Below are 27,875 nucleotides of genomic sequence, written 5' to 3' on the forward strand. Positions count from 1 at the left end.
AATAAAGGTGACAGCTGGGGCGGACGATATACCAATAGACAGGTAAGAGGAGGAAATAGAGTAGGGAAAGAAACTACAAGATGGTCTGTGGGCGCAATCGGGGGTGATGGGAGTAGTTGCATGTTAAGGTCAGACCGAGCAATAATAGCCACTCCACCCCCCGCCTTGCCAGCCGGACGATCTGAGCGTAGGGCAACATAGGATGGGGGAAGGGTAGCCAATAAAGAGGGCAGGGACGATTCGCTAAACCAAGTCTCGGTCAGAAATAATATATCTGGCTTCTGTACCTCAAGCAGGACAAACAGGTCCTGGCAATGCCTAACCGCCGACCTAGTATTAAGTTAAAAAAATGGATAAAGGGCAGGGTGGCGAGGCAGTAAGGCCGGAAGGCAGCTGAGTCGAACAACTAGTAGAAGGGGCCAGGTGGGCAGGGACTACCTCGTGAGCAGAGGGGCCTAAACCAAGAGATGCGATATCAGCAATGGTAGCATCCGCCAGGGGCCACTGGCCCTGTAATGCCACGAGGTCATTAGCAGAATAGATGAATCGGCGGGCATAAGGACGCGCCCCTAGCCCCGTCTGGCCGCGGACAGGCACAGACGGGCTTGCCTTAGGCGCGCCTTCGGCGCGCCCGCTGCGCTCGTCCGCTGCGCTTCCGGAAACACATTGCCAATTGAAGGCTTTCCCACGCGAGCACTGGACCGCTAACTCCGGCCAGGCTCGTGGGTCACCCCTCCCCAAGATGGCGGCTCGCTCTCTCCTCTCGGCCCCGAGAGACCGGCTGGGATTCATGAGACTGGGCAATGGAGGAGCGGGGGTGTTAGTGGGACCCTGCACAATAAAAAGCAGGTTAGTGCAGTTTAAAATAGCAATTTCGGCAAATCCGCCGTTTTTCAAAAAAATACAGTGAAGTAAAATCACACACTCCCAACACGTAACAGCTCTCCAACACAATGACCGGGACCCTTCAAACCGACCCCAGGCGCTGCCACCAGCCTGAGAGTCAGCCTGCGACTGCAGGGCTCCCATAGATTTGGTGGTGTCTGTATCCTTTTTCATTTTCTCTATTGATACATCTACCTCGGGTCCAAATAGGTATTGTTCATCAAAGAGTTGATTAAGAATGGCACTTTGTACCTCAGGTTTGAACCCTGATACACGTAGCCAGGCGTGTCTGCGTAGTAAAACGCTGGTGTTAACTGCCCTAGAGGCAGTATCTGCTGCATCGAAGGCACACCGAATAGAGGTGTTTGTGATGTTTTTTCCCCTCTTGGATAAGCTTGTTTGCTCTATCCTTGTACTTGTCAGGGAGGTGCCTCATTAATGACTCTAGTTCATCGTAATGTGCCCTGTCATATCTGGATAGTAATGCCTGTGTATTGGCGATACGCCACATGTTTGCTGCTTGAGACGCTGTTCTTTTCCCTGATGCGTCAAGTAACTTAGACTCCTTATCTGGTGGTGCAGCCTCACCTGATGTTTGCGAGTTTGCTCTCTTGCGTGCATTGGAAACTACAACTGAGTCTAGTGGTACTGGACCTTTAATATATGCTGGGTCTGAGGGGGCAGCTGTATATTTTTTCTCTATACGAGGGTTAATGACCAGAGTTCTGACTGGGTCCTTGAAGATAATGACCAGAGTTCTGACTGGGTCCTTGAAGACTTCAGGGGCATGCTTGATCACTCCTTTAAGCATCAGTAAAATGGATGAGGACCTTTGTGCGTTATCAAATGTATCCATTAGGAAGTCTTCCTCAACAGGGTCTGTATGTATGTCTACCCCATAATACTGTGCAGCCCTGTGAATCAATTCATTTAACCCTATAGTGTCTTCTGGTGGGGAAGGCCTTGAGGGGTATATGTCATCCTGAGGGGCATTTAGGACATCTGGGGTGGTATAATCATACCACGGGTCTGGGGATCCTGTGGGCGTGGCTGGATCAGGTATTGTTAAACCCCCATATCATCAGAGCTATCATTCCTGTCTGGTATGATAGAGGATGCTGGGGAATGCTGTGGTATGAGAGGATGTAGTGATGGTTCAGGTGAAAGAGAAGGGAAAGGCAGTCTTAAGGAAGAGGTAGCCATGTCCTTCTTTGAATGCGGAGCTGGAGCTAGTGTGTCCAGTGGTCGCTTTTTTGAAGCCAAAATTAAGTGTCCAGTGATTGGATCCTTAGCTAGTCTTTTGAGCAGGGTCTGGATAGGGTAAATCCTCTGCAGGGGGTTGATCTTTTGGTGCGGAGGAAGGCTTGGGCACCGAAATGGCTTGTTGTGGTTTCTTGACAATGTCTTTCACTGGGGAAGCAGCAGCCTTTTTCGGCTCCGAAGCTTTTTTCGGTTCCGAGGATTTTTTCGGTTCCGGTATGGTTTTTGGATCCGATGATTATTTCGGATCTGAGGACTCTGTTCCGGTGGTTTTTTGGAATCCGAAGCGGTTTGCTTGGTTCCGACCTGGGTTTCAGTGCCGAAGGAGTAGTGGTATGTTTCGCCGCCGATAGTTTAGATGTCGGTGCCATTGTCTTTTTCGGTGCTGGTATATGTGTGCCGGCACCGTGTGAAGGTCGACTCGAGCTAGAGTCACCTGAAGGCTTAATTGGCTTCTTAGCTGGGCTCAAAGGTGGGGCAGTAGAAGCAGAACGATGGTGTGCACCCGAGCCAGATGGCAAGGGTGTGACCGGGGCCTTCTGTGTCAAGGAAGGGTCGGGGTCGACGGTCTTACTTACGATCCGCTGTGCTGGAGTGATGTCCTAGACGTCGGAATCTTCTGCCTCGGAGCTGCTGTCGACGTCGTGCTGTTCTGGGACGTTGACGCCTTCCTCGAAGATGTTGTCCGGAATCGGAGCTGAAGATCTTTGAGCCATTGTTCTCCTCGCTCTTCGGTCCCGGATAGTCTTTCTGGAGCGGAAAGAGGCACAAGCTGAACAGTCTTTCGCCTCGTGCTCCGGAGAGAAGCAGAGGTTACACACCTCATGAAGGTCGGTGTGGGGAAACTTCGCCCCACATTGAGGACACTTTTTTAATGGCGTTCTTTCCATGAGCTGGAGTCGAGGCCTAGCTAGGCCCGAAGGCCATCGACGACGACTGGAATCGAGATCCTCAATGTTGAAGAGTAGCGTCGACTGGAAAAGCGCTCAAAACTAAGTTTTGTAAGTTGGTGAGGATTGCGCGCCAAATGAAAATGGTTCCAACACGGAGCGCTGGGAACACATCCGAGGCCGGTGGAAAAAAAAAACAATCTGGGGGATGGAGCCGATGCCCATGCGCACTCTCATCCTAAGGAGGAGTCACCTATCCCGTGACTCCCAAAGACTTTTCTACAACAAAACAAACTTCAAACATCCAGGCCCAACACTAGGTGGCCATCTATGCATAGAGTGTAATCTGCAGCTTATATGCCTCGAACATACTCTTTAGCTTCTACAGTGAAAATGGGATAAAAGTATTTATATCGAGTAGTGATTTTACCAATTGTATACTGGTGAAGAACAGGAGGATTATCTTCGCAAGCACTTTTTTTCAGAAAAATTATATAATGGTGTCTTCAAATGTTAATGTTTTCAATTTTTAAAAATGATTGTAAAATGTAACGATGACATGAAATGTACATAAAAAAAGAAAGATGAAGTAGTAAGGGAGGGTTTGTCGTAGCACTTCTACTTTATCTGAAAGTAAAAGAAGCCCTAACATTAAAATAAAGATGATGGGGCAACACTTATATAATGTAAACTTAAAGAATGAGTGCTTATGATAAAATAAAAAAAATGTGGTCCAACGCGTGATACCAATGGATGAAAAAAAGATCTTTCATTTTACCCATGTGATGAATATAAAAGACTCAAAAATATTTTGAAAACTTGTGCTTTTTTCTTTCAAGGATGGTTTGAAGAATGATACATTTAATGAAAGGACAAAGTACTCCACGCTAAAGGAGAAAAGTCAGCACAATTATGATAGAATAGAAAATAGATTAATATTATTAAATACCTTTACAGCCAACAAACTCGTAAGCAAAGTACACAGTTTAAGTTAAAAACACCCTACCACAACTAGTTTTTCAAACGCATTGTAAAATTAACTGAGTCACAAAATGGGCTACGTACATGGCGAGGGTATCTTAACGTCATATAAAAAAAACAAGCCAATCAACATTAGGATCAGGAAGGTAGAGTTAACCATACAACAGCCAATCAAATGTTTTTGAAAATCTGCGTGTTTGATTAAATAAAGTTACGAGGTGAAGTATAATCAACAATCTTTAAAAAATTTACGGGAAAATTATCAGTCAAGGCGTTAACATTATCGCTGCTTTAGCGATCAATCACATGACTTACGTTTCACCACTGTCTGCCGCTCCTTACTTCACTTGCAAAGTTAAAAAGAACATGTGCGACAAGTGTAGTGCGATGGGAATTATTGAGGATGACTTGCTTTCGCAAGACCCCGAAAGGCTTCTTGCAGAATAAGTTCGCACTTATCTGCCAGCCCCCATTTAATGATTAACCAGGCTCTCAAGGCTGAACACGTCGGAAACCATCTGGGTTGCATGGCCCCCCTCCTCAGGCCACTTAAGGCCCCAGGGACCCCAGCCTGCATGTTTTTTTAATGTTTATTATTTGGTGTGGGGGGCCGCGTGGCCCTCCTCCCGGGACACTTCTGGCCCCGGGGACCCCATCCCCTGGGGCCTGGCCCTCCTCGTTGGGGGCGGTGGGGGTTCCCCGAGCCCCCCACGGGCCCTGCCGGCTCCCCGCATCCTGAAGGACAACACTTCCTGGTTTGGAGTGTTGACAGACAATTAGCATAAAACTCATGCTCGGGAGGGTACACGTACTGTACGCGTACCGTATTTAGTCTATAGATATATCTATGATTTTACTTTTGATTTTCTCAGGAACTACAAAACGGATTTACACCATTAAAAAGCGTGATCTGCGAACCAAAATCTACCTTTTTGCCAAATTTGGTGTAATTCCGTTCAGCAGTCCAGGCTGTAGCCGTGTCTGAAAGTCCCTATGGAAAACTGTATGGGGTAAACACGTTTCGGGACCCCCTTTTTTCTCGGACCCCGCTTCACGAATCACCCCGAAACTTTCAGGGAAGGAGCGAAGCACCCCATCTTCTTTGAGAATTTCGCGAAGATTCGTCAACCGGAGCCAAAGTTACTCCAAATAGAATGTTGCGGATTTCCTATGGAAACTAGGTCCTAACTATAACTACCTACTGGCGACCGCCAGAAGGTAATATACATACATACATATACATACACACACACATACATATAAATACATACATATATATACACACACATACATATACACACACACATATACATATATGTATATATATATATATATATATATATATATATATATATACATACATAACTATACACACATACACATACATATACATATACACATACATATACACACATACGCACAAGTTACTACTTGTGTAACGATATATCTGTAAGAGACATTAGTTAGTGATAGATTCCTTACCTTAGAATATCCCCAGGCGTCAGACTGGATCCGGAAAGTTTTGCGTAGCAGTACCCTTGCGCGTCGGTAGGCGTCGTCTGCGGCTCCGCGTCTGTCGTCGGCGCCGTGATGACGTCGGAGTACTTAGACGCCGCCTCCGCGTGCTGACGTCAGTTCTTAGCCACAGCTTTTCCGCGCCAGAAGCGCAGAGCCATGACAAAAACCGACACTGGTGCCAAGAAACTAGGGCCCTGAAAGGGGATGACCTTAACCCTAGATATCGATTCGCAGAACGGGGAGGATGGGTGGGTCGGTAAGGAATCTATCACTAACTAATGTCTTACAAATATATCGTTACACAAGTAGTAACTTGTGCATCTGAAAGAGACACGTTAGTGATAGATTCCTTACCTTAGAATAGATACCCCAGCAATACCATCCCCGTGGTGGTGGGTCTGCGAACCAATATTCACACCAGAAAGTCCTGGAGAACGGAACAGCCGAAGTAGCCATCCCTCCGGACTTGACTGTCCAGGCAGTAGTGCCTCGCAAACGTGTGCAACGAGGCCCACGTAGCAGCCTGGCAAATGTCCTGCAAGGGCACACCTCGGCCCAAGGCAGTTGTAGTGGCCGTGGCTCGAGTGGAATGAGCCCGCAGCCCAACAGGTGGTTCCTTCTTAGCCAAGGAGTAACACGCCTGGATGCACATGATAATCCATCGAGAAATGGTCCTCTTGTGCACCGCTTTCCCTTTCTTAGCGCCCGCGTACCCAACAAAGAGTTGATCATCCACCCGGAACTGGCGTGTGCGATCCAGATAAAACGAGAGCGCACGTTTTGGGTCCAGACGGTGGAGCCTCTCCTCCTCTCTCGAGGGGTGCGGAGGCGGAAAGAAGGTGGGCAATGTGATGGACTGCCCAATGTGGAAGGCCGTGACCACCTTAGGCAAGAAGGAGGGCCTAGTCCTCAAAACAACCTTGCCCGGATGGACTGAAAGGAAAGGAGGCTTACAAGAGAGAGCCTGGAGCTCACTCACTCTCCTGGCAGAGGTGATGGCTACCAGGAAGGCAGTCTTTAAAGAAAGAAGGCGAAGTGGACAGTTGTGAAGAGGCTCAAAGGGAGCGCACATCAGAAATGTCAGAACCAGGTTCAAGTCCCACTGAGGCATCACGAAGGGAACAGGAGGAAAAGTATGAGTGATGCCCTTCAGGAATCGATTTACGATAGGGGACTTGAACAAAGAGGGTTGGTCAGGCAGCCTCAGGAAAGCTGAAAGAGCCGAAAGATAGCCCTTGATAGTGCCCAGAGCAGAGCCCTGCTGGGCAAGAGAAAGAAGGAAGAGAAGAATCTCAGAGAGAGGGGCATTGAGAGGATCCACAGCCTTTGCTGTGCACCATACCACAAATCTGTTCCACCTGCAGGCGTATACCGTCTTTGTGGAGGGACGACTGGCTGCCAGAATGATGTTGCAAACTTCAGGAGGCAAGTCAAATGGCCTCAACTGTCGCCGCTCAATCTCCATGCATGGAGGTGGAGACTGGACAGGTTCGGGTGGAGGACCGTCCCCTGCTGCTGCGACAGAAGGTCCTCCTGAAGAGGCAGACGAACCGGGGCATCGACTGACATACTGAGTAGCTCAGGATACCAGTACCTTCGTGCCCAGTCTGGAGCCACAAGGATGACTTGTGCTTGGTCGCGCTTGATCTTCTTCAGCACTCTGGGCAGAAGAGGTATAGGCGGAAAGGCGTACAACAGACCGCAGCTCCACTCGCGACGAAAAGTGTCTCCGAGCGAGTGCCGCCTTGGAAATTCCAACGCGCAGAACCGATGACATTGCGCGTTCTCTTCGGTGGCGAATAGATCTAACCAAGGCTCTCCCCATCGCAGAAAGAGGCCTTGCGCCACGTCCGAGTTCAGACGCCATTCGTGATCCATCGAGCACTGACGGCTGAGTTCGTCCGCCCTGGCGTTCAGAGAACCTGCCAGGTGTTGAACCACCAGAGTCATGCCCTGATGTTCCAGCCATTGCCAGAGGCGCAGAGCCTCCTGGCATAGGGTCCACGACCCCACCCGCCCTGTTTGTTGCAGTACCACATGGCGGTGGTGTTGTCCGTGAACACCTGCACTGCACTCCCTCGGACAGACGGGAGGAATGCTTTCAGTGCCAGACGAATCGCCCGCAGCTCCAACAGATTGATATGGAGCCGGGACTCCGCCGGAGACCAGAGTCCTCTGATCTCCGCCTCTCCCAAGTGGCCACCCCAGCCCTGGAGGGACGCGTCCGTCACAACTACGTGCTCCGGGTGGGGAAGGGAGAGGGATCTGCCGTTGACCCAATCGCGGTCCGTGAGCCACCACTGCAGCTGTCTCGCAGTGCCCTCCGAGATCAGGACATGGTCGGAAAGGTTGCCCCGGTGCTGGGCCCACTGAAACTTCAGGTCCCACTGCAGAGCCCGCATCCGCCACCGTGCGTGATGCACCAGAAGGATGCAGGAGGCCATCAGCCCCAGAAGCCGCAGCGTCAACCTGACCGAAACCCGGGATAACGGCCTGAAGATCGGAATCAGGGCCTGTATATCCCGGACTCGCTGTTCGGGCGGGTAAACCCGAAACTGCGCCGAGTCGAGAACCGCTCCGATGAACAGGAGCTTCTGAGAGGGGCACAGGTGTGACTTCGGCACATTGATGGAAAATCCTAGCCTGTGCAGGAGATCTGCCGTAGTCTGGAGGTGGGTGACGACTGCTTGGGGCGAGCCCGCCTTCAACAACCAGTCGTCTAGGTAGGGGGAAGACTGAAACCCCCAACCTGCGCAGGTGAGCTGCGACCACCGCCATCACCTTCGTGAACACCCGTGGGGCGCTGGTAAGTCCGAAGGGGAGCACGGTAAACTGAAAGTGCTCGAGGCCTACCGTGAACCGCAGGTAACGCCGATGGGCCGGCAGGATGGGGATGTGGAAATACGCATCCTGCAAGTCCAACGCTACCATCCAGTCTCCTGGGTCTAGGGCAGCCAAGACCTGAGCCAGTGTCAACATTTTGAACTTCTCCTTCCGGAGGAAGCCGTTGACGTTCCTCAGGTCCAAGATAGGGCGTAGGCCCCCTTTGCCCTTCTTGGGTACCAGAAAGTAGTGGGAGTAGCAACCACGTCCTACTTCTGGCCCAGGAACGCGCTCGATGGCCCTCTTGGCCAAGAGGGCCGAAACTTCCTCCTGCAGGAGCCGCAAGTGATCCCCCGATACGCGGTGGTGTTGCGGTGGCATGGCTTGAGGGGTCGTCTCGAAAGGGAGGGAGTAGCCACTTCGGACGATCTGCAGCACCCACCTGTCCGAAGTGACTGCGCGCCAGTGAGAGTGGTGATGGCGAACCCTGCCTCCCACTGGCGTCACATGGGCCGAAAAGCACGGACTAGGAGGGTTTAGAGGCGGATGCTGCAGGAGCAGGTGTGGGCTGGTTCCGCCTGTTTCCCCGACCGCCTCCACGGCGGTTTCCACGCCCGCCGCCGCGCTGGACGACAGTTTGCGGCGATTGGCTGGCGGCACGTGTGGGGGTGCCCCTTCCCTGGCCCCGAAAGGGGCGAAAGGCACTCATTTGCTGGCCCGGAGCCGAGAGGCCCGAGGACTTGGCCGTAGCCCTGGAGTCCTTAAAGCGCTCAAGCGCGTGATCTGCCTTGTCGCCAAAGAGGCGACTGCCATCGAACGGCATGTCCATGAGTGTGTTTTGGACGTCTGCCGAGAAGTTGGCGGATCTCAGCCAGGCGTGGCGTCGTATCGCCACCGTCGTAGCCATCGCTCTGCCCAGCGAGTCAGTAGTATCCAATCCGCACCTGATATTATACTTCGCTGCGTCCCGGCCTTCCAGTAGGGCTTGGCCGAGTTTGGCCCGTACCTCCAACGGACACTCTGGCAGCACTTCCGCCACCGTTTCCCACAGAGAGTGGGTGTAACGGCCCAAGAGGCATGCGGTGTTGGAAGACCGCAGTCCCAAGCTAAGGGACGAGAACACCTTTTTGCCATAGGCCTCGTACCTCTTGGATTCCCGATCGGGAGGAGCCGTCGGGAAGGCGGTCTGGGAGTTAGAGGCCTGGATAACCAGACTCTCGGGGGTGGGGTGGGTGGACAGGAAACATGGGTCGCCCGGGGCCGGGCAGTGGCGTCTGGCCACGTTCCTATCTACAGGCGAACCTGTAGCGGGCCTGGACCAAGTGCCCATAAGAACGTCTGTCAGGGCCTCATTAAACGGCAGCAGAGGCTCCATGGAGCATGACTGCGGCTTAAGGACCTCAGTGAGGATGTTAGTCTTCACGGCCGCGACGGGGAGCTCAATGCCCAGGGCCTTAGCAGCCCTCATCAGCACCACACTATAAGTAGCGCCCTCCTCCGAAGCCACGGTAGGAGGAGAGACGAATCTAGTGTCTGGAGAGGTGTCCAGGCCACTGGCCTCCCCAAGGTCTCCTGTCCAGTCCATGGAAGACTGACATTCCCTTGTCAGAGGGTCCTCAGACCCCTCCCAATCCTCCTCGTCCCCCATCTCCTGGGATTCAGGGTCATAAGCAAATCAGGTGGGTTCATAGAATTGAAATTCTCCGCACGGCGTCGAGAGCGGCGTCGGTAGACGTCGTCTCGACGTCGGAACCCAGTGAGAGGAGGCATTGGGGCCGACGCCAGAGGGGACACCATACGGACCGACCCCGGGGGGGGGGGGGGGGGGGTCGTAAGGTCCACCGTGGACGGTCCATCGCCCGACGAGGGTCCAGCGGCACCCTGCGGCGCCAGGCCCGAAGGCACCGACGACGCCGGGCCGCTGCATCCTGCGGCGCCTGGCCCGCAGGCACCGGCGGCGTCGGGATCGTGGGGCCCTGCGGCGCCGGGCCCGAAGGCGCCGTCGAGGTCGAAGCACCCGACGGCGTCGATGTCGTAGCCCCCGACCCACTAGGGCCCCCAGACGGGTTCACTGGGCCCGAAGGCGCCGTGGAACCCGTCGGAGAAGAAAGGGACCTCATGGCCATGAGGAAACGCTCGATCTCCTCCGGCGTCGCGTTCAGCCCAGGGACCGGTGGGGTATGGAGCCGGACGCGGCGCCCGCGACTCCCGAGGAGCCGCGTGGGCGGTGTCACCCGAACCACCGGCCGCATCGCGCGAGCGTCGGAAGAGCGATGATGTCTCTTCGACTTCTTATGCTTCTTACCTGATGACTTGGACCCGGAGGAGTGGCGCCGACTCCCGGAGCTGTGACGGCTCCGTCCCCGCGACCTGTCCCTCGACCTCCCGGGGGACCGGGACCTCACACGGCGCGGGGCCGACTGGCGGATTTCGAGTCGCCTGCGGGACCGCTCCCGCCTGGCCTTCCTCGAAAGGGCCCGACAGTCGGGGCAGGCCTCGTCGTCATGGTCGACACCCAAACACAGTAAGCACTGGCGGTGGGCATCCGTAACCGACGTGGTACGGTCGCACTCCTCGCAATTCTTGAATCCGGGCATCCCTAACGGCACCGTCGGAGTCGTAAAGACTTCGAAAAGGATCAAAAGATCTCAAAAACTTAGTCAAAAATTGACTAGAGTACTGCTCTTTCCAGATCTGCGCTGGCTGGCGCGGAAAAAAGAAGAACTGACGTCAGCACGCGGAGGCGGCGTCTAAGTACTCCGACGAAGTCATCACGGCGCCGACGACGGACGCGGAGCCGCAGACGACGCCTACCGACGCGCAAGGGTACTGCTACGCAAAACTTTCCGGATCCAGTCTGACGCCTGGGGATATTCTAAGGTAAGGAATCTATCACTAACGTGTCTCTTTCAGATATACACACACACATACATACACACACACATATATATATATACATACACACACACATACATATACACACACACATACATATATATATACACACACATACATATATATACACACACATACATATATATATATATATATATACACACATACATATAGAACTATATACATACATACACACAATTAATTGTTGAAGCACCCCAAACAAAGTGACAGGTAGGTCTTTCCAAAATGTAGCCAACGCAAAGGAGTGACTGCCTTTCCTCATCAGCTTAATCCTGGGAGTTTTTTGTAATCACAGATTCAACAATCTCAGCTCTCTAAAGAGGCAATGGTGATTGAAATGTTAGGTCAGAACTTGGGTCCCATTTTGTGGCAAGCCCCAAAAGTAAGAACTAAGGCTTTAAACTGAATGTCTCTGTGCACCAGCAGCCAGCGTAGAGACCTGTGGTGAGAGCTCATATGCGGTGTTGTTACTGAGCCCTCACTGTGCTCGGCCCAGTTTCTGGTCAGATTCAGTTCCCTATAGTTCGTGTTAAGTAGCGACTTTGACTTTAGTGACTTCATAAGGGATAGTCCACATATTCCCTAAGTTACGCAGTTCAAACTGCTTTTTGATGTGCTTTAACCAAGGGGTACGGACGGTTTTATCACAATTTTCAAATCCCTAAGTGCCGCTCTGTAGATGGTTAAGTACGGGTAGACCATATGCTCACCTAGTATAGCAATGGTTGGAGGAAGGATACCAAGTGGATGGGGTGGAGAGCTAGGTCGAATCGCAAGGGCACCAATGGGGTGCTTTGCAGCAAATTGGGAAGACCTTTGATTAATTTGTTCTCCTCAATAGTTAGAATAGATGCATCTGTAAAGCCCTAAAGGACCTATGGTGGTTAATCCCTATGAATTTGGACTTTTCAGGTTTTATTTGTAAGCCTCTGTTTTTGCAGAAGGCTGCAAAAGAGTCCACTGACTGCAAGGGAGCTGTGTGGCAAGAAGCTTGTGGTGCTCCTCTAGCACCACAACGATGCACTCTCCGAGAAGAGAACCTTTCCCATTGCGGCTATGTATTTGAACTACTGACAGGAAGGATCAGATGGGGAGGAGTTCTGTTTGGATGAGGCAGCCTGAACCACTAAAGTATTGAATGAAGTGTGAGTGGAAAGAAAGTTTCTACTAGCTTTGGCATGTAGCCACCTGACAATGACAGCAAGATGCTAAAACACTGGCTACAAGAAGATCTCATTAAAAAGAAGAATAGGCTGAGGAAGAAAGTGTTGGCAGAAGTATTTCCACTAGCAAATTAGCTTTCCCCTTTTGTACAGAAAGAGGACGTGCCAAGACTTCAGTTGCTTTTCTGGATGACAGCCATGAAGGAATCAAAGTACTCAGGAGCAGAGGGCCTATACAACTCCTCATTTGGGGAAGTGTCTAAACCATTAACATTCTGTAGAGACAATTAACAGCCATCATTACTACTATAAGCAGGAAGGAGATTATAGTTTTCACTGCCATCATCAAACAAGACAATGAAGCGTTTTTGAATAGGAAACAAATCAGAACCTCCATCCTTTTTGTATGAGGCAAGGGCTCGAAGAAAGTCATCATTTAAAAAAAAAACATTTTTATTGTTCTTTCACATTAATTGGTACCGATTACAGAAAAAGAGTCATTGTTCAAGCAGGTTTTAACTTTCTACTTAGATTTGGTCAAAATGGTTTTAGTGTTTAGAATGGATGTATTTGAAACCAGTGGTCGTGCCAGAGGCAAATTCAGAACCTACACCAGAGCTACCAGCATCTGGAATGGAGCTGCTGAAGTAAGTATAGTCAGAGGGCCCGAAAGCTACATGAGGCCAAAAGGCAGCACAGAGGGAACTGGAACACAAAGGAAGATCTGAAGCATGACCTGTGAACAAATAGTTCTTTTATGAGCACCACCACAAAATAATGAATTGCTTGCTGAGTCAGCTGGAGTTTGTCCACCCATTTCCCTTTCATTTGAGAGCGCTTATCTGCCAGGCACTGTTGAAAACACATCATATGTAAGCTCAAAATCAGTTAACTGAAGATGCATATAGCATAAAAGCCATGCAATGGGGGTGATGAGTTGACCAAAGTGTTGCATTTCTCTACTATAGATAACGTTCTCTTCCAACAGACACAAACTTTTCTACTTACTGTATTCAGAATGGGAACTACTCCAAATACAGTAATGGGTTGCAATGGAGATGGTAAGGATTTGAGCAAATTTCTGTGGAGCCCCAGACAGAGCAGAAACGTAATAACCATTCGCCTAGGTAACGTTAGAAAAAAAGGGCAAATGTTACTAACCATGTATTCATCTGTTCCAAGTGCTGGAGAGCCAAATAATGTGCATACTCCTGCCCTCTAGTGTGGGTACAGAGGTTTCCAAATGTCTATGAAGGTGTTTTCAAGTCACAAAACCTGTTGTGACTCCACCTTTAGTCCACAATGCACCAAGATAAAGATTTCACAACAGATTGTTTTCCACTCAGTGGATGCGAAGTGTAACTGAAGGGTAGTGTTGAAGACAGAGTAGCAGGTACAGTGCATTGTGAAATAAAAAGTATGTAGAGCATCTGTGATCATTGCTGGCATTCGGAGTAGAGCACAACACACTATGAAGAGATGGCTTTGGACACACACGCATTGGCCAGACTGTAAAGCATTTCCTCATCAAGCGGTGATCAGACAAGGCAGATGTCTGAAACAAGGCTCTTATTACGATCTGGCTAACTAAAGCTTGCGAACAGGCTTGGACGTACTCTCAGTACTGTTTGGTGAACATGCATGAAATTGACCAAGTAGCAGCATTACAGATGTCTGCTAAAGGAATGTTTCCCAAGAAAGCACAGACTCCTTTCTTATGTGTGGAATGTGCCTCAGTCAGCACAAGCAGTGTATGTTTAGCCTTCGGATAACAAGTCTGATGGCGTTTAACAATCTATCTAGCAATATCAGCCTTGGAAACAGAATTGCCTATGTGTGGCTTAGCAAAAGTAACAAACAGTTGCTGTGTGCGACGGGTGGATTTGAGTGCAATGTATACGTTCCAGATTAACATCTATTGTATGGAATGCCCTCTCCGCTTAAGATTGAGAATGCATGAAGAAGTTGGGAAACGTACTGTTGAGTACATGGAATGGGGGAGACAACCTTTGTGAGTAATATTTAGTTCATTCTGAAGACTACTCCATCTCTGTGAATCTGGAAAAAGATTCTTTAATAGTCAAAGCTTGGAACTCACTGATCCATCTTAGAGAAGTAATGTCCAACAAAGAGGCCACCTCCTATGACAACAAGAACTGCATTTTGGAGGAATGTAATGGGCCTAAACCTAGTGAGGACTACATTCCAATTCCAAACAGATGCAGTTGGCATCCTTGGATGCATGACTCTTGAAGTCTTCCAAGAAAGTCATAATAGCAGGGATTTTAAAGAAACACAAATGTTCCCTGTTTTGCATGCAGGCTGAAACAGCTGCTAGATGTAAACGGATCGAGTATGCTAATCAGACTTTCTGCAAATGTAGCAGGTATCGGATGATGTCCTGATAAGAGGGATCATAGTGCTTGCCAATTCAGTAGTGGACAAAACCTTTCCACTTGGAAGCCTAGCAACCAAGTGTAGTGGGTTTGTACGCCTCATGCACGAATTGCAGACACTCTTCCATAAACTCTAAGACTCCAGGTGCTATATCGCGAAACAGAATTTTCTGGTGCTGTATGCCCGGGCAGAAAAGGATGCAGAGATAGATCTGGCCTCAGTGATGGTTTCTTGTGCGGATGCACTAACATCTCCAGTATCATGGAGTACCATGGTTGTCTCACATATGTTGGTGCCCCCAGGATGAGGGTCATTACCAATTGCCTCCTTCTCCTGACCACATACAGGACCAGGGCAAGAGCAGGAAAAGCCTAGACAAATATTCTTGAATAATTTATCCATGATGCATTTCCCATGGACCGTAGGTACCTGGAAGGAAAGTTTTGCCTTTTTGCAGTTTTGTGTGTGGTGAACTGGTCTATGATGGGAGTGCCTTATTTGTAAGTTCCCTCGTTAAAGAACATGGGGATGTATTCGCTACTAGCAAATGTGTTGATGCTTCCTGCTGTTTAGGTATGCAAAGTTGTTGTCGACTCCTAAGAAATGCTCCACCAGGAGAAGAATCTGTCTGCAAATGACCCGATGTTATCTCTCTTTTGCCAAAGGAGGCAGTTGGGAAGAGGTGTGCCCGTTTCTGGAAGTAGTACATGGCTCTTACGTTTTCTGTCTTTATGAGGACTGTTTTGCTTTGAATGAATGTGTAAAAAACACTGACTGAGGCAACTGTTGTTGTAGCATCCACGTATAGTCATGTAGACAAGATGTGATCACAACCCATTACAGAAGCATTCGTTGTAATGGTTAAATTGGTTTGAGAAAAGGCCTGCCCAACACCAAGTTAGATAGCGAGGATGCAGCTGGCTTACATGCCATGACAATTAATGCTTGGATATATATGGCATATCACAAGATCATGAGTGTTCATGCCATCTGCCATTCTGCCAACACTAGACTCCTGCCCTCTTTTCATTCCACAAGCCATTCATGTGGCCTGATCTCTACTGGGTTAAGAGGTCCTTCCCTGTGTCTGCTTCTGCAATTCACACTTATTTTATCCTCCTGGATTTTATTGGATGCTTTTAAGGGTGCACCTGGATGTTGCAGGCTAATCCGATTCAAGCTTGTGAATCTATGAAAGATCCAATGATGGGAGGAAAATGGTTACTTACCTGTAACTTCTTTCTTATGGTTCACAAACAATGCTCCTCCGCCCCATTAAATGAGGCTCTTCACTATGGGTATCTACACTGTCACAAACTAGAACGTCCGGCGATTGATAGCCCATCTGGATAAGAGCCTTGGGTCCAGGCAGCCGACCAGCTCAGCTGAACTTCAAGCCACACAAAGAGGTGGACTGGTTATGAGAAGACTATGCTTTTTACAATACTATTGAATGTAATGGTACCCTGCTATGTTAACCTTGATTACCGAGGGTTCCCAGCACGAGGAAGGGGAATGGTTCAAGCATGAGAATCAGAATCAATCACTGCTGGAGAAGTGAGAGACCACCTACCAGCAGTTTTTAGGGAAGCACAGTTTCCTTAAAACTACGTCTTATTTGTAACTTCACAAAGCTGCCGCATGTTTGGGTCGGTTTACTTCATTCCCATTAGGTTTTCCTATTCTGAATAATCACTATATAGCCCCTTGCATGCTTGTGACGGAACCGTTCCGTCACAAGCCTCGGGTGAGCTGTGCTAGTGACGGAACGGTTCCGTCACGGCCCGCTCGACGCGCCTGCGAGGCGCTGATTTCGCGCCGGCGCGGCACGTTCCATTGAGCGGGCGCGTTCGTGACGGAACCGTTCCGTCACAAGCACAGCTCACCCACGAGCCGTGACTGAGCGGTTCCGTCACAAGCACGGGACCGCCACGAGACCGCCCTACCCCCTTAGCGCTGCGGCGGAATAGCCGCCGCAGCGAAGGGGTTAAGGAAACAGCAATGTTTACATTTCAGAGGATTGAAAAGCAAAAAGAAAACAAAATGAATTTCAGTTATGAGACAAACATAATACCTTGGGCAAACATTAACATTCTTCACACCAGAGAAACTCTTTTAAAAAGTGAACCTGGATCATGACACAGGTCGGACAATTCAGTGTTTATGATTACAATGAAGTTGCCATGATAGAATAGCAAACTTTACTACATCAAGAACCTGAACCAATAAACCCCTTATGCAAATGTTTTATATGAATACCTAAGCTGAAAGGGTTCCACTCCAAATTTAGAAAAACTGATGTCTGCATGTTTCAGAGAATAACATTAAGCTATCTTTTTTAAAAGCTATCTTACATTTCATGGGGCAGATGGTTATCTTGGTCAAGAACAACTTCAATCTCCCTCTTTGTGGAAGCTTTGTAGGCTGGGACACACTTCTGCACTGCTGCCTGAAAAAAAAATAACAGAAACGGAGTGTACAGAAGAACACACATTTCCTAACAAATGGTCTTTTAGACTGCCTCACTTCAGATAACAGGTAGGCTAAGCTTAAATGAATAACTCCAGACATTTCTGGTAAATCCAAGTGCCTCCCTAATATACTTACAAAAACTCTCCTCTCTAAAAAAAAAAAAATCTCCTCAATCGAATGGCTAGTTTTTAATTCCTTGCTCAAGTGTTTATGCCATCTTGTGGTGCTCTGTACAACCAATACAGTTTAAGAAATATGTATTAGACGCTCCAGTAAAACCCATTTGGACCACACTTTTAATGTTCATTTTGTGCCTACCCCGACAGGCAAACCTTACGCATAGGAGATGGGTGACCAAAATAAAATGTATAAGTTAAAAAACTGACATCACTGACAGTTCACAGAAAAAATGGCCAGTAAGCACTGCAAAGTGAAATCGGTTTTACTTTTATCATATCCGTAATGTAGGATGGATCAATGTGTTTTACAATGACTCTGGAAGTGCAAAATCGCACAGGAGATTAAGGGCTGACATGTTCCCCTTGTTTAATACCAGTCTAGAATGAAATCCCTTAGGAGTACTTCACTTTCCCTCCACAAGCCCTTTAAATCATGGTGGTTGTGAGTGGCAAATGCATTTTGCACGGGGGACAGAAGGCAGTCGTAAGAATGGAGGAGCATTACAATAATAGCAACAATTTGCAGTTATACAATGCAGGTATGAAGTTGTGGATATTTGATCTTCCAACGGTTGCAGTGAGTATTACTTATTTTACTATAATTAATATGAAGGCCTCTCTCAATGCCTATGGACTTTTGAATAGGATCAGTTAGCACACTCAAAATTCTTAGAAAACAATAGTGGGTGTACACTGGTGGGAAATGGGTCATTCCACCAATGCTTCTGTAGTAGAGAATTATGTGACTCATTAATGCAGCTTATACATGGCCAATCAAAACAGATTTATTTTTCACCCAGCACTGAAGCCCTGCAACAGGGAGCTAATCTTGTTCTGCACCATCCATATAGTATTGATGCCATTCATTTAATCTAAGCTGTTTGCTTTGTTACAAGCCACTGCTTACCTATTGCACACCAAGTCCTACCTTCTTCTGGGCTTTGTCAAGTCACTTATTCAGTAGTTCAAGACGCTCCTCATCTATTTAAGATGCCCAAATTCATGAGTGGCTGTGATCCCAAAAAGGACCGGTCCATCATACTCAGTAGCTGCACTCTGATCTGTGGCATGCAGTATGTTTATTAGGTATTTCTGTCCCTGTTCTCGAATCTTAACAAGCCTATTAGTTGAGGAAGTTCTCGACAAGTATAGGTTAGTTTCCCAGACTAGGCAGAGGATCTGGATGTACAAATTAAAGGTCCGTGAATAAACATTACTCTCACGTTATCAGAATAACTAAGCCAGTGAGAGATGGTGATGTACATAGTGATGCTGGAGCAGTGTCTGGACCACAGCTCCCAATTCTCTGAATGGAAGCTCAGTGTTTTTCAACAAGTGTATTGTTCTTAGGTACTGTTGCTTTAAGAAAACCATGATTCTTAAGCACTGCGTTATGGCGTGCAATTTTACTGGCTACGTCTAGAGCCACCCAGAGGTCACCAGAGGCAAACTTTAAAAGGAAACAAGCTTGTCCCCAGTTGTAGAACTAGACAGTTATTATTTCCAGGTCCTTGCGAATTTAAGTAAACAACTGTTGAAAGAATTGAAAAATATAGCAATCATGCACGTTTTCACTTCTGCCACGATTTCCATTAAACTTCTTTACATAAAGAAGACCTTTGAAACCTATGTCCAATCCACTCTCTGAAGACCACATATAACCGAATTAACTAACTGCTGACATACTGTAGAGATTATTAGGAGAGCAGATGTACCTTAACTAGTGGAATATCTTGCTTGCGACAGCGCAGCACCACCTTGTGCTCCAGCAGCTGGTACAGGCCCTGTTTGAAAACAAAGCACAATACGTCGGTCAATAAGTGGAAAATTCCCAGTCGCTCTGAAAGCCTAGGAAAATCACTAAAACACAAGGCATAAACGAAATGCAGAGCTGGTTTTAACACGAGTAAACATTTTTATCTAATGTGCATAGAGTAAATAGCAGATAAGGTAACATATTAGACATTAAAATGAAGTCAGAAACAAATCTGTAAAAACACATCAGCGCACAAATCCCTGTCTGCCTTTAGGATATTTGAATGCAATTACCCCTATCTGCCATAATCCATGACGCCATTTCCATAAAAAAAAGACAAAATGATTAGACAAACGCAAAAAAAAGCTTAGGAACACAGCAAAAAAAACCTGCAATTTTGAAAGTAATTGGTTACAACTGCTTAGTTGACCATGACTCGGGAAATTCGAAGGAAAATGTTTTTTGCCACTAAATTTGCTTGTGGATGAAAATAGAGCTATTTTCCTGAAAATCCTTCCATACCTTGGCAAGCACTGCTGTCTGAACTATCATTCCAAAATTGATACTCAAGTGAGTCAGGTGTCCCAGTGCAATCTCTTCAGGTAAAAACTAGCACCAATGGTGTCCAGCCTCCTTTTCTTTCATCCTTACCATAACGCCTCGCTTCAGGATAAAGATGAACTTGAATTCTATTAATTGTTCACGGAAAACAGTAAAGAATGAATGATGAACAAATAAATGTCACTTGTGATCCATATAATGCATCATAGGAATATTTAGCTCTTTACATCATTGGTATCACAAACGTTTTTTGGTTGTGGTTGCTGGACCAGGGTGTTGTGTCACCTTACTAAACTAGTATTTTGTGACCAATGCCTGTGCTGCTCTGTCACCAATTTCGGCAAACAATCCAAACCCTTTATTGTCAAATAGATGAAGCCCAGAGTGGCTCCGCTCTTGATAAAGATTAGGTACAACAAGCTCAGGATTCAAATTTGGCTCACTCAGCTTTGTTTAGATGTATTGTTTCAACTAGGGCACAATATAGTAGGAGTCATTTTTATAATCTAATTTATTTATTTATAACATTTATAGAGCGCACTGTTACGAAAACTGTGTCCAGGCGCCACCAAACTAGCGATTCTTACAGGACATGGCACTTGGTTCTTCAGCACAATCTTCTCTGGTTCAATGCTGAAGCAGGACTCTGTTTCTTACTCCTCCAGAGTTGAAATTTCTCTAGCCGCATAGCATTAAAAAAAAAAACCAGTCCAAAAACAAATTTGAGGAGGAGTTGGTATCCTGGTAAATTGTGCATTTTGGGGGAGAATTCACTAGTCACCAAAGGTCGAAAGAACCTTGGAAGAAAAACAACTTGTAGTATTCTGAACCCAACACTGGAGTTCAGGAGTGAGCACAGCATATGATCTACAGAGTTACACACAAAAGTGTTCATTCCCATAATGAACCCACAATTATAAATATGAAAAATACAATAGACCTCGAAGTCTTTGACAAATACTGTTGAGTACATCCGTATGCTCTAATCACAGATAAGGTACCCGCAAGGCACACTAGGGAAAAGGAAGTGAACTCCATTACACACTTTTATGTAATTTTATTGAAAAACATTAACCCCTTCCTTCACCAGGGAGCTTGGAAGTTCATATATATACAGAAAAGTTTCAAGATACAAACATTTTATTACAGGGAAGTGTCAAGTTTATTTGCAGCGTGAACCTATTCTAGATTCACATGCTATTATACAGCAGTATTTATTCCCTGTGGAGGAGGATGTGAGACTTAGTGCTGAAATTGATTTTTCTATTAAGAAGAGAATTTATACATGAAACTTTAGCCTCTTAATATACCCATTATCTACAAGATGAATCTAGAATAATGAACCATTTAAACGAGTATCATGAAGAGGAATCTCAAACAAAAGATTTTTTTACACATACATACCACGTATTATTGAAGGCATAAAACGGTCTGGCCTTCTTGACCTTTAGGTTTAGAAAGTATGCCAAGTAATGTTAGTTATTGTGCACATGGAAGACAAAGCTAAACCTCTACGTTTCATTACCTGAAAACTTTCCCAAAATGGGTAATGTTGATCCATTTTTAGTCGGGAATGTACACTATATTCAAGTGTCGAAATGATAAAACATCTGGAACCACACAGGATGTTCTAAACTCTTAGTCAGCTAGAAAATATGTCCCATCTTCATTGTTGACAGATCCTTGCGTGATGGTAATTGGCCTCTAACCTTTTTAGCAGAAGTGAAGACAATGTGTAATGTGCCAACTGTGGAACAAACAAGATTAGCTTCTTGTTAAATCTTATATGTTCATGTGTTTGCGCACATGCTTTGTTCTCAAAGTACACAATGAGCTACAATCACAACCTTTCTCTTAATGGCCCAGTGCCAAATCTGCTGTGTCACTTTTGATAATTGGTGAAATATGGTTCCCCTTTCGCTTTTCAGCCATTCCTGATTTGGCCTCATATGAAGTCTGGCATTTGGTATAATCTAAAAGCATGATGTTGCCATACCTAGTAACTTCATCAAGTCCTCACTGTCAGAAAGTGTGTTGTAGAGGAGAGAATGATTTGGCAGGGAAAATACTGTTGGAGTAGGGAATGCTAATGTAAACTTCATGTTGAGCAGAACTCCCAAAAATGTCTTGTTTTGCTGGGTTTGCGGCCCCCAACCTCAGGGGTGAATAGTTTGCACTTTACAAATGCAGGTTAAGTAATTGTTGCTAGTTCGTCCTCTTTCTCTAGCAGGGAATACTCTTTCCTTAGCAATCTTCACTTTGTGAAGAGTAATGGTTTTGCATGTGTGAGTCCTTACCAATTTGTACAGGAACTCAAATCTAGTGTAGGCCTTAGTATTGAGCACCAATTTGGTACTATGAATGTTTTTTTTTTTTTATTTATTTTTATTGCAAAGTCATATAGCATTATCATCACCGAACAAATATACGCCTACAACCCTGAGGCCGGCTTGCAGTATGGGGTAAAAATAATCAGAGCAGAGACCTTAAATCCTGTCCGGTTGTAGAGATAGTATCAATTATCAAGATGATCAATTATGTGGAACGAATGTCATTTACAATGAAAATACAATTTGCTTTTTGTGTTTTTTGTTTATTTTAAACGTAAACTAAAAGAAACTGCACACATGAATCAGTACGACAACAAGTTACTCTTAGCGTGTTATCTAGCATCGAAGTTGTCCTGTGGGGGACCAATTCTGCATTTCTTCCAAGATCACATCCCGCCCGCACACCCCCCCCGTCAAGTCCCACTGTTACGTGACCAGCCCCGTCCCCTCCATGCAAATAGCCCACCGTTGGCCTCGGCCCCTATTCAGTGTCTTCCTCGTCGTCAGAACCTTCAAGATCCTCTTCCGTCAATGGCTCACAAATATCCCCCCCATAGGAGTTCCACGGTTGCCAAACCCCATTCCATTTGCACGGGTTATCTCTTAGTTTGTATACTGCCCTTTCTGTCAACATAAGCATATCCATGTTCCTGATCCACTGTGCCAGTGTGGGGAGATCCGCCGTTCCCCACTTCTGTGCGATATCTTGTTTGGCTGTGATAAGTCCTATCGTAGTCCACACCCTTTCATAGAAAGTGAGATCTGTAGGCCCCCACACATTTAGTAAACATACCCTTGGGTCCAGTGTGAGTGAGGTGTGAAGTGTCTGTGCAATGGTGCGTAAAATCCACTGCCAATAACTAACAATACATGGGCATTCCCAAAGCGTGTGTATGAACGTGCCCTCCTCCCCGCAGCCCCTGAGACAATACGGATGGTCTGCTCTCTGCAGTCTGTGTAGTGTAGTTCGGGTGTAGTAAATCCTATGTAAAATGTTTAACTGTACCAAACGGAATTTAGATGATATACCCGCCTCACGTGGAGACGCCATGGCTGCGTTCCAGTCGGACTCGTCTAGGTCTCCGACATCGGTCACCCATTTGTCTTTTAGCTTCTCCAGCGGGTCAGGTAAATTGTTGATTAGCTTACGATATGTTAAAGAGGTTGCGCCTTCTTGCATGAAATCTGTGAGCAGACGGTCCTCTAGCGGGGAGGATTCTGGTGGAGACGTGTCTGGTGGGATTGCTGCCTGTAGGGCGTGTCTAATTTGTAGGTATCTATACAGCTCGCTATCCCCCAGTTGGTACTGTTCTTGAAGGGTCGCGAACGAAACCACTCCCTCCCTAGTCCACATGTCTCCCACGGTCGATATCCCAATGTTGTCCCACTAAGTGAAGCCTTTAGTGCGTCGTAGATGACCCAGTGCCTTGGTGTCCCACAGAGGCGTGAGCTTTGTGATGGTCCCATCCCAGTGTAACTTCGCTTGTGCCTTGTACCACAGTTGAACGGTGTGTTTAGTGGGCCCTATGAGTTTCGCCGCAGTGCCCCGATGGTACAGAGGTGCCAGTAAACTATTTGTACCCAGTTGTATCCTGTCCGCTTTGAATGCTGGATCATCCTGCGGGGCGTGCACCCACTGATTAAGGATCTTGAGTTGGGCCGCCCAATAATATAATTGCATATTAGGCAGTGCAATGCCTCCATCATACCAGCTCCTATTTAGCTTTGTGTGCGAAATCCGAGCTGGCCGGTTCCCCCAGAGCAGACTCGTGATCTGTGCTGTTACTCTCTGTAGGAAGCTGGCTGGTATCAAGCGTGGGGCGTTTTCAAGGACGTACAAAAAGCGCGGCAGGGCCATCATTTTAAATAATGCTGCCCTGCCCAGCAATGTCAGTGGGAGTTCTTTCCAGTGTTGCACATCGTTACGAAGCCAGAGCAAGGGAGGCTGCAAGTTGAGCCGTGCGAACTCAGTTTCATCTCGAGTGGTGTGGATTCCCAGATATTTAAAAGAAGAGGGAGCTATCTCCAGCGGACAGGAGTCTGGCAGTGGCGGGAGAGGCCCCCTGAGCTCAAAAAGTATCGACTTCGCCCAATTGATGGTATAACCGGATACTCGCCCATGTGAGTTACAAATTGCTAGGAGGTTGGGAAGGCTGTGTTCTAGGTCAGTGAGGTATATTAACATATCATCCGCGTAGAGGGACCCTCTGTCTTCCCACTGTGGACCCCATTGTATCCCCTTCAGAAGCTGCATAGTACGGATAGTGACTGCCAGCGGATCCAGAACCAGAGCAAAAAGGAGGGGCGAGAGCGGGCATCCCTGTCGCGTACCACGTCCTAAAAGTATGGCCCGAGATATGTGGCCATTCGCTACTACCCTGGCCATGGGATCCTTATAAAGCATCCTTATCCAGGAAATAAAGACTGGACCAAAGCCCATACGGGTGAGCACCGCGAAGAGGTAGTTCCACTCCACCAAATCGAACGCCATCTTGGCGTCTAGTGATAGTATCGCTGCCGGTTCTCTTAACATTGAGAGTATTGCCACAACTCCGTGTACCCTGCGAAGGTTCAGGGCCGTGCTTCTGTGCGGCATGAAGCCGGACTGGTCCGGGTGAATCAGCTGACTTAAGCATGGCATAAGTCTGTTTGCCAGTACTATTGCTATTATTTTGGCCTCTGAGTTCAGGAGGGAAATAGGCCTATATGATTTACAGTCACTGGGCGGTTTACCCGGTTTCGGGATAGCAACGATAGTCGCCATCCGTTGATCTGGGGGCAATGTTCCCTTCAACCTACTCTCCTCATAAATCTGAAGAAGGGGCGTACTTAGGGATTCAGACATGGTTTTAAACCACTCAATGGACACCCCGTGGGGCCCATAGCTTTACCCGAGTGGCGGGAGTTAATTGCCGATTGAATTTCGTCAATTGTTAAGGGGGCGTCAATATCCTTCGCTGCCTCTTCCGTCAGTTTTGGCAGAGGCACCCATTCGAGGGCGTCCCGGGCCTCATCTTCTGTCACCACTATCGTTGGAGTGTATACGTCATGGAAGTGATCAGCCAGGGCTTCTACTATGTCCTCCGGTTGGGTGTGGACAGTGCCACAAGAGTCCGTAATTTGTAGTATTTCTACCCCCCCCCTTGTTTCTTGTCTAACCATGCTAGCTTTATCCCCTATGTCATAGACCCTGTGTTTAGTCGCGGCAATGTCCGCCACTGTCACACGTCTCAAGTGGTCGTTGAGGCGGCGCTGGTGTATCTGTAGGTCATGAAGTGTGTCTTCCGATGGGTCTGCCATATGGGCAGTGTTGGCCCTCTCAAGGCCCAACTCCAATTCCAATGCTTCCTTCCTATGGGTTTTCTTGTGATTCGTTATCGCTGCAATAGCCTGACCCCTGAACACCGTTTTGTAGGCTTCCCACAGTATTGAAGGGGAGTCCACCGATGACTGGTTCTCCTCAAAATAGAGCCGGGTCACTTTCTTCAGGTCTTTACTAATCTGTGGGGCTTTGAGATATCCCGGAAAGATCGGATACACCCTCCTGCGTTTCGTGCCTGTGCTAGCTACGGTTAGAGTGACCGGCGAGTGATCCGAGATGCCTCTCGACTGTATCTTTGCCTCGCTAATGTTGAGGAGACCGTTACCCAGTGTGAAAAAGTAATCTATCCTGGAAAGACTATCGTGAGTCGCTGAGTAGTAGGAGTACTGTTGCTGATCTGGGTGCAGTGTACGCCATACATCCACCAAACCCTGTGCTTCCAGAAAGTTCCGTAGCTTGCTAGGGCCATCTGCTTGTGTGCGTGCGGGGAATCGATCGAGGGTGTCCGTGAGTGTCATGTTAAATTCTCCGCCTACAAGCAAATCCCCTTCAGGGAGTTCCAGCAGGAATTTGCAGAGATCCGGCAGAGCTACTGATTGTAACGCCGGCGGGATATAAACGGAGACCACATTTAGCAGTTTACCCTCCTCTGGCCATGTACTGCCGCAAAGCGGCCTTGATCATCTATTTTTGTGGATTTTACTATGTATTGGGAGGATTTTCTTAGCAATATACCTGTGCCACGTGACCCTGAGGTAAATTCAGCGTGCGCTATCATACGGTTTCCCCTCCTATCCAGAGCCCGTGTGGCCGCCCCTAACAAGTGTGTCTCCTGTAAAAGAACTAGGGTGGGTCCCTGTCTCTTAATGCCTTGCAGTACCAGGCCCCTCTTGATCTTGTCGCCCAGGCCTCTAACGTTCCATGACATGATTCGTAACGGGGCTGGTGTGGTGTGGTTATCTATCCTGGCCATAGGAAGAGCTGGTGGGCGGGTCCAGAGGAGCCCGTTGGATACAGTCCCTCTCCATTGTAGCGGAGGGATAACTATAGATCGCGAGGCCTTCTCGCCATGAGTGAGGTGGTGTGCGGAGACGAGTGTAGGGCAGATGTGACTCCTCCCAACCTCCCCCCATCTGGCTGTCCCCGTGACATATGATGCTTCCCAATTGCTGACTCATACCAATGAACATGTGTGTGTGCAAAACCAGAACTCGCAGGACCAAGTGGTCCCAAACTTTAACCATTCTTGTGTCCCTACCCACCCCCCTCCCTGCCCCCCTGCTACACGGACTCCAAACTGCCCACCCCCCCAACTGAGCAGAGTGCATACCCCAACCCCAAAACAGTGTACTTGCGCGTTGGGGTGAGGGACTCTCCGCTGCCGGCGGTCTCTCATTCACACCCTCGGAGGTCCATCACCCAGTGTCCAATGGCGGGAAGTGCGTTACAGCACTAGAAGTCTAATGAAACATAGAAGTCTGGAAATTACTGTTCCTCGTTTTCTTCTTGGCCGCCATCTGCCCCCAAGGACGCACTGCTCTCTGGGCCCCCTCCCGACGCCTGGGAGTCCGGATGTTTTCCCGCAGTTCGGCCCTTTGGGGGTCGGTTGGTTCGTCGCGGGTGGTGTCCCGGTCTCCACCCCTCCAGCCAGTCCTGCACCGCCTCTGGGTTGTCAAAGAACCAAGTTTTGTTTTCTGCTACTACCCTAAGCCTCGCAGGGAAGAGCATGGAGTATGGTAGTTCTCGTCTTCTCAGTTCCTTTTTAACCTCAAAGAAGGTTCTTCGCCTGCGTGCGACGTCCGCCGTATAGTCTGGGAAGAAGGCAACGGTGGAGTTCTGGAGTTTAATAAGAGGGGATGTCCTGGCCGCCTGTAAGATGGCGTCTCGGTCGCGGAAATTGAACAGGCGGGCTACTATGGGCCGTGGAGCCGCCCCCGGCTTCGGTTGACCTCCCGGCACGCGGTGGGCCCTTTCCACGGAGAAAAAGGTGGACAAGCATTTCGGTTTAAGTTCGTCCGTGATTAAGCTCTCCACAAACAAGTCCATGGCTCTTATGCCTTCCGACTCCGGCACCCCAATAATGCGGATGTTGTTCCGCCTAGAACGCCCTTCCTGCTCGTCAAGCTTCTCACGCAGCAGTTTATTGTCCTGCGCCATCTTCCCCATTGCCTGTTGAAGTTCGGAGACATCCTCCACTAGGGATTTTGTGACCACCTCCATGTCTTTGACCTTCTCCGACATTTTGTGGAGGTCGGCTCTTAGCAAAGTGACATCCGTGGAGATCGAACCCACCGTCGTCTGTAGCTGAGCCAGTGCATGCATCACATCTTCCAACGTTGCCTTCTTTCCTCCCGGGGTATCTGCAGTTTTGCCCCCCGTATCCTTCCCCGTCACTGGAGAGGTAGTAGGTTTGTCGGACATA

The 27,875-nt window shown here is 48.1% G+C and overlaps 1 protein-coding gene across 1 annotated transcript in view; it reads right to left on the bottom strand.

The window, feature by feature from the left end:
* ATP6V1E1 (ATPase H+ transporting V1 subunit E1) overlaps nucleotides 1-27,875 on the bottom strand; it is a 184,012-nt gene that overhangs the window by 60,767 nt on the left and 95,370 nt on the right. Inside the window, exons 6-7 of the mRNA XM_086952897.1 lie at nucleotides 19,200-19,268; nucleotides 17,188-17,282 (exon numbers count right to left, since the gene is read on the bottom strand). Of these exons, the coding sequence (XP_086809023.1) occupies nucleotides 17,188-17,282; nucleotides 19,200-19,268 (164 nt within the window). The remainder of the gene's footprint in view (nucleotides 1-17,187; nucleotides 17,283-19,199; nucleotides 19,269-27,875) is intronic.

Source organism: Lissotriton vulgaris, chromosome 1_2 (genome assembly GCF_964263255.1).
Source record: "Lissotriton vulgaris chromosome 1_2, aLisVul1.2, whole genome shotgun sequence".
Taxonomy (NCBI): Eukaryota; Metazoa; Chordata; class Amphibia; order Caudata; family Salamandridae; genus Lissotriton; species Lissotriton vulgaris.